The sequence below is a fragment of the Cornus florida genome, unplaced genomic scaffold (assembly GCF_030987335.1).
Source record: "Cornus florida cultivar Cherokee Brave unplaced genomic scaffold, ASM3098733v1 CherokeeBrave_3.0.0_Hap2_Chr02, whole genome shotgun sequence".
NCBI classification, from domain to species: Eukaryota; Viridiplantae; Streptophyta; class Magnoliopsida; order Cornales; family Cornaceae; genus Cornus; species Cornus florida.
The window spans coordinates 3754805-3764539 of NW_026775572.1; the positions used below are offsets into that span (position 1 = coordinate 3754805).

Below are 9735 nucleotides of genomic sequence, written 5' to 3' on the forward strand. Positions count from 1 at the left end.
AAGGGTAGAACATGAGATTTGCATACTTACAGAACATTTCATTTCTTCACCAGCTTAAGAAGTACTATATTTTATATTACACAAAACCATAGATAAGTACAAACAAGATATGTAACAAAATTGCCAAAAGTGCAGTAGAAAGTGTCTACCACATACTGCTATGCCACCTTGTCTGTGGCCACTTCCGTTTCTTTGAGCTTCTCTTCTGTATCTTTGGGCTTCTCAGCGGTGACTTGACTCTCACCCTCGGCTTCTTTAATCAGCTTCATGATGTCAGCCTTTTTCTGTTGGAGGGCTACCAGTTTGGCGTCGATCTTCTCTAATTTCTGTTTCAGCTTGCCATGATCCTTGCCCTTGCTTTTGTCCTCGAGTTTCCTTTTCTTTTCACACTTGTCCTTCTTGTCCTTCTCTTTCTTATCCTTACCATTCTTTCCCTTTTCTTTTTGTTTTCCATCTGCTTGACCATCTGATTCTTTCTCATTTTCATTTATTTTAATGTCCCTTGAGGTAACTTCACCTTTGCCCTTCTTCTCATCTACATCCTCCTCCTCCTGCTTCTTATGTTTCTTTTCTTTATCTTTCTTCTTCTTCTTCACCTCTTCTTTATCTTCTTCTTCTATTTCCTCATTGGATTGTTCCCCCAACCCCTCCTTGTCCTTGACCTTTTTTTCTTTATCCTTCTTCCCTTTCTTGTCTGTTTTCTTCACTTCATCTTTCTCATCATCTTTATGCTTCTTCTTCTTCTTTTCCTTATCTTCATCTTTGCATTCCATTGTTACTTCATCTTCCTTCTTCTCTTTCTTTCCTTTTTCCTTTTTCCCTTTTTTCTCTTCCTCTTCCTCTTCATCTTCTTTATCCTCCGAATCCCCAACTTCATCCTTCTTCTTCACCTCTACTTCCTCTTCCTCCCCTGCATCATCTTTCTTCTTCTTCGTTTTTCCCTTCTCCTTGACTTCCTTATCTTTTTCCTCTTCTTTCTCCTTCGACTTTCTAGGTTCCTTTTTCTCCTCTTTCTCTATCTCTTTCTGCTCCTCCTCGTCATCATCTGTTTTCTTCTTCTTCTTTTGTTCTTTCTCCTTGCATTCCTTATCTTTGTTCTCTTTCTCATGTTTTCCCTTAGACTTTGGTTCCTTCTTTTTCTCCTCTTTCTCTTTCTGCTCGTGATCATCATCTTTCTTCTTCTTCTTCTCCTTAACTTCCTTATCTTTTTCCTTCGCCTTTGGTTCCTTCTTTTTCTCCTCTTTCTCTTTCTGCTCCTCATCATCATCTTTCTTCTTCTTCTCCTTAACTTCCTTATCTTTTTCCTTCACCTTTGGTTCCTTCTTTTTCTCCTCTTTCTCTTTGTGCTCCTCATCATCATCTTTCTTCTTCTTCTTCTCCTTAACTTCCTTGTCTTTTTTCTCTTTCTTCTCCTCTTTTTCCTTTGATTTTGGTTCTTTCTTTTTATCCTCTTTCTCTATCTCTTTCTGCTCATCATCATCATCATCTTTCTTCTTCTTCTTCTTCTTCTCTTTCTCCTTATGTTTTTTCTCATTGCTTTCCTTGCATTTTGGCTGCTCTTCCTTCAGTGATTTGGTCTTCACTTCAAGCTCCATCTCAGTCTTTTCCTCCTTCGCTTCACTTGGTTCTTTAATCTTGCTCTCAACTTCGAGATGAACTTCTTCCTTCACCTTTTTTTCTTCTCCTTTAACAATAGCTTCAGACTTGTCCGCCATCTCAAGATTTTTGGCCACAATATGTAACCTTTCTTGCTTTATTCCAAATTATCTGAAAAAATAAAAATGCAAAAGATCAAAAAATAAGCTATAATAAAATGCAAAAGATTAAAAAAAAATAAGCTAAGGGACCATTAATAAAGTCTGCTTCTGTTAAATATAAAGGAGAGAGAAAGGTACATGTATTAAAACGTACATGTATTGAACTATTGATGTATGAGTATGAGATACAAAAGGGTTTATATAGGTGACGAGATGTGTGGAGAGAGTAAGAAACCTAAATCCTATATGGTAAACCTATACATGGTTATAATATATTCTATACAATATGTTAATAATATATTCTATAATATGTTCTAACACGTTCTTACACCTGAATATAGGATAAACGCCTAAAATTAGGTGTACGAAATGAAATCTGGAAAGTATCCTAGAAAACTGAAAAATATAGTAATAATATATTCTACAATATATTACATAAATATGTTTCCCAGTCATTGTGGATCTGTTTGGCACAGTTCCTAGAAACCGTCTTCTGTTCTCAGATTACAGAGGGCAGATAACAAGGTCGAAAATAGTAGTGCAGTGATGGACTAATTTAACTTTAATTGTGTCATAAAATTAAATTAATAAAGTTTCCTGAGCAGAGAGAGCAACCCCTAAGTTGATATTCAATCAGATTCATATACAAGTTGAATTAACCGGAGATTGAAGAACACAACAAGTTGTTAAGACTCCGTTTGGTTGTGGAGAAATTATATAAATATAAAAGAATATACGAAAAATAAATAAATAAAACAGCTAGAATACTTCCCAGTTTTCATATCGGTTCCCAAAATTAATTTTACCAACAGCCAAACAGATCATATCTAACTAATTTAATCATACGATCATATCCAAAATCTAAAGGAAAAAAAAAAAAACCAGCTAGGATACTTCCCAGTTTTCATTTCGGTTCCCAAAATTAATTTTACCAACAGCAAAACAGATCATAAATCATACGATCATATCCAAACTCTATTAGAAAATCAAGCAATAAACGTGACAAAATTAGTATATACACACACAATCAGGTATATATTAAGAAAATTGAAAGGGAAGCGAACCTGTATGTATAGTGTATATAAGTGATGAAACTTGCAAGCTCCACTCCAGACAATGATATTTGATGCAGATCTTTCGGCGACTTCACAATCAGATTAGAGATACACGAGGAAAGATCCAAGGGCTGGAGTACTTATAGTAGATTTTTGGAGATTTGATAATGTTATCCGTCGAGGACATAAAGTAGGTGACGCGGCATATTATGGGGAGTTGAGACTGTGATATAATTGGCTGTGAGGCGTAAACGCGTGCCAGTCGGTAATATAGTTGCGGTGTTGCTTCAATAACAATTTTTGGGGAACTTCGTGGTTAAGGAACCAGAGAATAACTACGAGTCTCTTTCCGTGTGGGAGAGGAGTCAAAAGTCAAATCCAATTCCGCAACTGCTAGCTAGTAGCCCCCACTCGGCGCGTGGCGTACGCGTCCGGCAGCTGGATGATTCACCCATGACACGTGTCTTCTACGAGTGTAGTGGCGAGTATGGGTGGGCCTGATCCATCTTAGAAGAATCTGACCCATCACCTACAATAAATGGATCACTGTTGCCCAAATAGGCCCGTTTCTCAGCCCATTTTTCTTCTTGGTCCCTATTCTAATATTAAATCCTGTTTCAACACAAAATATATATGTGTATATATATAATTTTTCCTAATTACACACACACATCTCTTCTAAGATTTAAAACCCTGATCTCCCTTTGAGAAGTAAGAGGCTGATACTGCTAAACTATTGACTGTTGGTTCAACACAAAATATTTGTTAAACAGTAAAAAAAAATGCCTTAGAACTAGGATTCAATTAATGTGTTAGAAAATTTTTAGGGCACACTATAGTAGGATAAGAGTCTAGGGGTGCCCATCGTTCGGTTTGGATAGGTTTAAGAATTTTTTGGAACCAAATCAATTTTAACGAATTCATAAAATTTGGAACCGAACCGAACCATTTGACCAAAAGAACCAAACCAAACCAAACCAAATCGAGAAAAAACAGTTCGGTTCGGTTCGATTCAGTTCGGTTCCACGGTTCCTTTTTTTTTTTTTTTTTTTTCTTTCTTGTTACAGAAGTATTCGTATTTCAAAATCCACATGCACAACTATAAAGTATAAATTATTTTACCAACACATTCAGAACTATTAATATATTTGGAACTTTTAATTCATTATTCTCTAGCACTTCTAGAATAAATTCAAAATTACTAATAATCTAATACATTTAGAATTATTAATTCAACAACAAACAATCAACCACAATTCAAAATTCAGCCACTATAAAAATAATAATAATAATAAATCATGTAATAAATTGATAAGACTTAAAAAAATTAAGAGTGGACCATAGGATTAATAATTGCTACAAACTTCTAAGTAATTTGAATTGTAGAATTATATTATATTATATATACCGTATAATTTAACATTATATAAATATATATACATACATATATAAAACATAACGGTTCGGTTCGGTTTAGTTCAGTCCTAAAGGACCTCGAATCATAACTAAACCGTATCTTTACGATTTTACAAATTTAGAACTATGACCAAATCAAACTATTAGTAAACCAAACCAAACTGTCCCGTCCAGTTTGGTCCGTTTTGGATTTTCAGTTTTGACCAAATTTTTGTGCACCCCTGAATAAGACACAAGGGGAAACATAGTTGTCTAATACTAACATTATTTGCGCAAAAATAACTATTTTTGAAATTTGAAAACATTAATAAAATGTAGGGTTAATTTCAATGACACTCGGTTTGGCCAAATATCACGTTGAAATATCTTTCAAAAATTACTATCATTTAGGTCTAATTTTACATTTCCTTCATTGCCCCTAAATTTTTTAATTAAAATATTAACAAATTGAAATGACAAAATTGCCCTTGTCTATCATATATGGCACTAACCCACCACTCCTTAGGGTCCATTTGGTTAGTTAAAAATTGATGATGGAAAGTAAAAGAAAGGAAAGTGAAGTGACAAAAAAAGAAAATTAGTTTTCTATTGTGCATTTGGTTACCAAGAATTTTTTTGAAGAAACTTGTGAGAAAATGTTGTTTAATTAGTTTTGATAGCAAGAGAATGAAAGGAAAATGATTTTATATGTCAAAATTACCCTTATGAATTTAATAATAAAATAAAAATAATATATATAATTAAATAATAATAATATTAGTAAAATAATATATACAATTAAATTACCCTTATGAATTTAATAATAATAATAATAGTGATAAAATAATGTATATAATTGGATTTATAAATAAATATATATGTCTAGATATGTATGTGTCTCTTTATATCGTTATTTTTTTTTTATTTTTTGAAGTTTTCATTTTATATTAGGACTCTGCTATTAGATTAGTTTACTTTATTTTGTAGGTGTAATCAAGAATTTTAATTTCAAGAGTAAAAGAGTTGTAATCAATTTAGGAGTATTAATTTGTGTAAGAAAACTTTCCTTTTGTGAGTATTAAGAAACAAAAAGAAATATTTTACACAAGGCTATAAGAGGAAATTAATATATAATGATATAACTTTCACGCGAAACTAAAATTTTTGCGTGTTTCATAGAGGAAACATTTTAAGGAAAATCAAACAGCTGCGGGAATATTATTTTCCTGAAAACTTTTCTTTTCACGCTAACCAAACGACTAAAAATTTTAAAAAATTTATGTTTCTTTTCCTTCCTCGCTAATTCACGCTAACCAAACTAACCCTTAGGAGCTATGTGACGTTTTCTCCTCCTTGGCATTGTCAACTTAATTTTGATTTAGATTAGATAATGGGCATTTTGTAGATGATACGTTTTTTTTTTTTTTTTTTTTCTGGAAAATTAGTTTATATCATATTTTGTTTAGAATAAGTCACATAAAACTTCTGGGTTTTTTTTTGATAATTGTTTAGTCTCATTTTAAAGTATAAAAAGTGATAGAAACTCTACTAGATTTTTGTTATCAATTATGTGACCGTCATTAAGATAAATGTTGTAAGCAAAACGTATACTAAATAATTTAGTATGAATTTTTTTTAAAAAATAGATAGGTTTTTTATTATTCTTAATACGAAATCTTGTAAGAAAATAAGAGACTGTTTAGTTGAAATCTTGCCACCTTTAATATGAGATCTTGGAAGAAAATAAGAGTCTGTTAGTTGAAAAAATTTCAAATAGATAATTTTTTAAAAAAAATAAAAAATTTCCACAATAGTAAAACTTGAACCCTGTACTGTATTTCCCTTTTTTTGGACTACAGAATTCCACTTTTTAGGGACTTAAACCCTCTACCATATTTATTAACCTTGTGTAGACGGCCTATTACAAGAATCAGTATTCCATTAATATTGATGGTTGTAAGAGTTCTTGTTGAAAACCAACTAATTGGAGTCGGCCAAAAAAATCAATTCATGGTAGGCTACTCTCAAGTCTCGACATTAGCAATTAATAGTGGATTGTGAGGTCTTAACTTTTTGAGTGTCCCAGTGTATGAATAGAACTAGGAAATCAAAGTAACTTGGTTACTAAACATCTAACTATGAAAAGTCTATTTAAGTAGGTAAACTAATGTGCTCTCTTTCCTCCTTCGATCTTCTTCATTTTTGGGTTTAATTTTCACTTGAAACCGGGTAGTTATGTCATTTTATATTTAAAATAATATTTTTTAAAATTAGCACAAAGTCAAAAGGGTAGCAATATCATTTTATATGCAAAATGTATACGGACATTATTAAAAAATAATGTTTAAAGTGTGAATAAAAAACGGACCAAACATTTATAAAGTGAATAATAACAATTTTTTAAAAGCATTTCAATTTAATATTTGATCAACCTGGAAGGTGTGAATGAAATTTATCCTAAAATTTACTCCACCAAGACTGGGGTGACACTTCAGTTATAACTTTTCCTTTGTCTTATTATTGACTTCTGTTCTACAAAGAAATTGAAGAATGGGTGTGTATCAGAGTTTAAGTGAGCTTGATCCTAGCTAATCGCTGCCTCGTTGAAATATGTCGCAACTCGATAGCTTTTTCAACTACGTGGAGGTTTGAAGGTAAGCGGCAGTGATTGAATTAAAGATTACTTAATAAGCAACGGCTGTTGACAGGTTGGGATTGGGATTGGCGGACGTTAGGAGTGTTAAGTAAGATAGAATTGTGGGACCCACTTCGTTCAGCCTACGTGCTTAATGGGCAAATGGGACCCACTTCCAACTCATAAATGCATTCTTCGCCGCGGACCTTTTCCATCAATCTCCTTCCCGTGGGAACCACATAAATCCTTACGTTATTCCGGTACAACAACCGAATTATGATTACATGTCATAGAGGAAGGTAATTTTCCTTTTATAAAAAAATAATAATAATTAGTGTTCCGAGTGCTTTAAAACAACTCATAATGTACCCACTAATACACTTCATACGCGGTAGGGTTCAAAATTTGTGATTGTTGATAATTATAATCGTTTGGTGTGTCGATACAAGACTATTGTATTAAATAATTTAATTTGAATATTATCTCGTTTAATACTTATATTATGAATTTTTAATATTAATCCGATCTATTTATTAAACGGACAACAATTGTAATTTGTTTAATGACTTATTTATTAAAATAAATTTTTTATTATTTAAATTATTAATATAGTTAATCAAATAATAAATACTAAAAAAATATAAATTTTAATTCAACCAAATTACTAAATAGTATCTAATTTATAAAAGAATAAATTATAAGACATAAGTATAGATAGTTATTTTGTAAGTTAAATATAAATTTGTTTATGACACATAGTTAAACAGGTTTCACAACTAAATGAGTTAATCGTGTCAATTCGTTTACGAATCGAATTCGTTTAAAGTCAACACAAACTCGTTTAACTTGTGTCGTAATTGAGCCGTGTTAGTGATCGTGTCAAACTTTGCCACCCTTAATTATTGTTCCCTCCTTTTTAATTTAATTGTTCATCTTTCTTTTTTTAAGTTGTCCCAAAACATTTATCCACTTAAAAGTTCAAACACCATATTTCATATATTTTCATAAACTATCTTCAAAATAAAAAAATAAAAAAAAAATCATTTTTTAAAAATAAAATCAATGTTAATTTTTTATATATTCAAATTTAGAATAGTAACTTAATAATTTTTTAAAAGGACAATACAATAATTACAACGTCCCTTTAAAAAGCTTTACTCCTCAAACGGAACATCTAACACGGGACAACTTAAAAAAATCATTTTTTTAAAATAAAATGATTTTTAAAATAAAATCAATGTTTTTTTTATTGTGGTCTCCAGAATATACTAATTTTTTTGTTGTAAAATGTGAAAGGTAAACCTTTCACTAAAATGTGTTGTGAGACTCATATATGTCTTAAAAAAAAAAAAAAAATCTTATCACTAAAGTATTAACAATGTATTTCTGACCTTAGAATGTGACGTGTTACGCGTGACTTTTACCGCTGCTATCACTTTGAGGTTCTTAATGTGTGTATATATATATATTTTAGTATTATTATTATTATTATTATTTTGTTGATAAACCAAAAGCTTATAACTAAATCCTTAGAAAATTTAAAAGAAGGGTAAGAACTTTAAAATTTAAATTCAAACATCCATTTTTCGGATTTGTAAGAATAGACATTCATTCTTAATTCTAAGTTGTAAAAGAATCCTAACTTTTAGATAACTAACGGGGCATTTGGTGGATTGCAAGCATAAATTTTAAATAATTTCTTATACTTTATTATTTGAAATTCAATTATCCATGTTGTTTAAATATAATCAAATTTGTTAAATCTAAATTTAGATTATATTAACTTAAATCAATATATTTTAAATTCTTATATATAACTTGAGCATTAAGTCATGATGTAATACACATTTTGTCAATTTTATTATTTAATGTGTATTCTTGAAAACTTATGTCTATTAAAGGAGCTTTTAAATGAAAATTAATTATTGTAAGACTTTATGAAATCTATTTTTATGTATCTTCTTTAGTAGGTTGTAACTATTTAGATTGGAAATGATACTTACATTAAAGGAATAAGGAGATTTGTTTAACATAATATATCTGGTTGTTATAATGGATGGACACTTGTTCATTTATCCACATATTGATACACATTTTAATTCTCATCTAAATTTGAAGTGGGACAAGTTCCACTTGTAACATTCTTTCTTATCCGAATCCAGCTAACACCCTCGTTACGATTAGGCCACCCTATCTATCATGGGTGAAAATCCGAACGCCATTTGGACCGGGTGCTTGGCATGATACCGGATCAAGGATTGGATTTGACTCTGATACCAATTGTAACGAGTAGGTGCTTGCCCATTAACCAAAAAACTTAACCCGTTGAGTAACGATACATATCTACCCATTTATAAACATTTTAATTCACATCTAGATTTTACTTGTCTTTTTGTGTCACATGAATTCTACTTAACAAATCCATTATAAGTATCACGACTCATTTAGATTTACTTGAACTTAAAGAAATCTAAAAGTGTGGCTATTTAATTTTATGCCAAATTATTTATTACATATCTAAAAGACAAATAATATGAACTAAAAAAATATTTAAAAAGTACCCACCCAACTTAAAACTAAAAATGACATAATCTTAAAACTTTATTTACTTTCCACCTAGAATGTATGTAATGCCATAAAGAAATTACTTCATTTAATTGGAGCATTAGCGAATACTAAGTTTTTTATACATGAGTTACATAATTCTTCTGAATGAGTTTTGCTCTCAAACTTCATTACATAAATTGGTACTTAGAGCAAATTCTTCCTCAGAATTCAATTTTGTTAATTATCGAATTCAATTTATGAATCATAAAATTCATAACGATTTCTCATTTAAATAATATATTTTTACAAATAATATATAATAAATATATATTTCTTACGTATCATT

At 30.5% G+C, this 9735-nt stretch overlaps 1 protein-coding gene across 1 annotated transcript; it reads right to left on the reverse strand.

Moving 5' to 3' along the window:
* Nucleotides 1–54: 54 nt before the first annotated feature.
* LOC132293171 (uncharacterized) lies at nt 55–2975 on the reverse strand. Its single transcript, XM_059790524.1, has 2 exons — nt 2822–2975; nt 55–1767 (listed from the first exon to the last, which is right to left on the reverse strand). Exon 2 carries the CDS (start codon nt 1713–1715, stop codon nt 159–161), a length of 1557 nt encoding a protein of 518 aa, XP_059646507.1. The 5' UTR covers nt 1716–1767; nt 2822–2975; the 3' UTR covers nt 55–158.
* Between the last annotated feature and the right edge of the window lie 6760 nt (nt 2976–9735).

Coding starts and splice junctions, on each gene's coding strand:
- LOC132293171 (XM_059790524.1), bottom strand. CDS start 1,715: ATGGCGGACAAGTCTGAAGCTATTGTTAAAGGAGAAGAAAAAAAGGTG.